General features: G+C 47.2%; 1 protein-coding gene across 2 annotated transcripts; it reads left to right on the top strand.

The window, feature by feature from the left end:
• Positions 1–286: 286 nt before the first annotated feature.
• NPY2R (neuropeptide Y receptor Y2) lies at positions 287–1,464 on the top strand (the record flags this gene model as incomplete). 2 transcript variants are annotated; one of them, XM_084246002.1, is made up of 2 exons in its annotated part: positions 287–379; positions 719–1,464. In XM_084246002.1, the coding sequence occupies 2 exons, from the start codon at positions 287–289 to the stop codon at positions 1,433–1,435; spliced, it is 810 nt and encodes a 269-aa protein (XP_084102128.1). In that variant the 3' UTR covers positions 1,436–1,464. The 2 variants fall into 2 exon arrangements, with proteins under 2 accessions (XP_084102128.1, XP_084102127.1); XM_084246001.1 differs by having other exon boundaries at positions 287–1,464.
• Positions 1,465–1,818: the final 354 nt, after the last annotated feature.

Below are 1,818 nucleotides of genomic sequence, written 5' to 3'. Positions count from 1 at the left end.
ATTGGAATTACATCTATAATGAAGGATAGATATTACATTCTATCATTGTGATTTATGTTGCAAGGGCTTATTTAATTCCTCCATATTTGTGAATAGACATATTAAAGGCGCTGCTTGATTAGAATGTTATGTGATGTGAAATGTAAGGTATCAGAGGATGAATCTTTTGAGCCCCAACCAAAATGAAGTCAGCTCATTGGTGATACTTCTTTATTCACCCTTGTAGTTTCCTTGTCTCATATTTATTTATTTTTTTAATTGTAGATTTTTATGCTAATTGCTGAAAATGGGCCCAATAGGTGCAGATGCCGATGAGAACCAGACAGTGGAAGAAACAAAGGTGGAACCGTATGGCTCAGGGCAGACCACTCCTAGAGGGGCTCTGGGCCATGACCCGGAGCCAGAGCTGATAGACAGCACCAAGCTGATTGAGGTACAGGTGGTTCTCATATTGGCCTATTGCTCCATCATCTTGCTGGGGGTCATTGGCAACTCCTTGGTGATCCACGTGGTAATCAAATTCAAGAGCATGCGCACAGTAACAAACTTCTTCATTGCCAATCTGGCCGTGGCAGACCTTCTGGTGAACACCCTGTGCTTGCCATTCACTCTCACCTACACCTTAATGGGGGAGTGGAAAATGGGCCCTGTCCTGTGCCACCTCGTACCCTATGCCCAGGGTCTGGCAGTCCAGGTGTCCACCATCACCTTGACGGTCATCGCCCTGGATCGTCATCGTTGTATCGTCTACCACCTGGAGAGCAAGATCTCCAAGCGAATCAGCTTTCTGATTATCGGCTTGGCCTGGGGCATCAGTGCCTTGCTGGCAAGCCCCCTGGCCATCTTCCGGGAGTATTCATTGATTGAGATTATTCCCGACTTTGAGATTGTGGCCTGCACTGAGAAGTGGCCTGGTGAGGAGACAAGCATCTACGGCACTGTCTACAGCCTTTCATCCTTATTAATCCTCTATGTTTTGCCTCTGGGCATAATATCTTTTTCCTACGCTCGTATCTGGAGTAAACTTAAGAACCACGTCAGCCCCGTTGCTACTAATGACCACTACCACCAGCGAAGGCAGAAAACCACCAAAATGCTGGTGTGCGTGGTGGTGGTGTTTGCGGTCAGCTGGTTGCCACTCCACGCCTTCCAGCTTGCCGTTGACATTGACAGCCAAGTGCTGGACCTGAAGGAGTACAAACTCATCTTCACCGTGTTCCACATCATTGCCATGTGCTCCACCTTTGCCAACCCCCTTCTCTATGGCTGGATGAACAGCAACTACAGAAAGGCTTTCCTCTCTGCCTTCCGCTGCGAGCAGAGGTTGGACGCCATCCACTCCGAGGTGTCCGTGACATTCAAGGCTAAAAAGAACCTGGAGGTCAAAAAGAGCAATGGCCCCAATGACTCCTTTACAGAGGCTGCCAATGTCTAAGGAAGTGCCCGAGCAGAACTCTGGGTGGGTTCCCCCCAGACCTAGACCTCTAGTTGAAAAGCTTGCAGGTGCATCCTGATTTCCCATTTACAGGAAGAAAAAAAGCATCTGAATGGAAGCATCTGCGGTTTGTAATTCATGGAAAACTGGTTGGTAGAGCCTAGGTAAAAATATTCATAGACAAAAATATGGCAACAAAGCAAAGTACAGTTGCTTGGATGGTGGGCTGAATTACAAATACAAGCAGAGAGAGTTGCTTTTCACTGTTTCCCAGAATCAGGGAAACCTGGACAAAGAATTGGCATTATCAGCATTGCTAAATGGGTGTGTGTTTGTGGGGTTGGGGTGGGCTAGGGGAAGTAAGTTGACTTTCAAATCACATC

The sequence above is a fragment of the Talpa europaea genome (assembly GCF_964194135.1).
Source record: "Talpa europaea genome assembly, chromosome: 10".
Taxonomy (NCBI): domain Eukaryota; kingdom Metazoa; phylum Chordata; class Mammalia; order Eulipotyphla; family Talpidae; genus Talpa; species Talpa europaea.
This window is presented reverse-complemented; position numbering and strand designations above follow the sequence as displayed.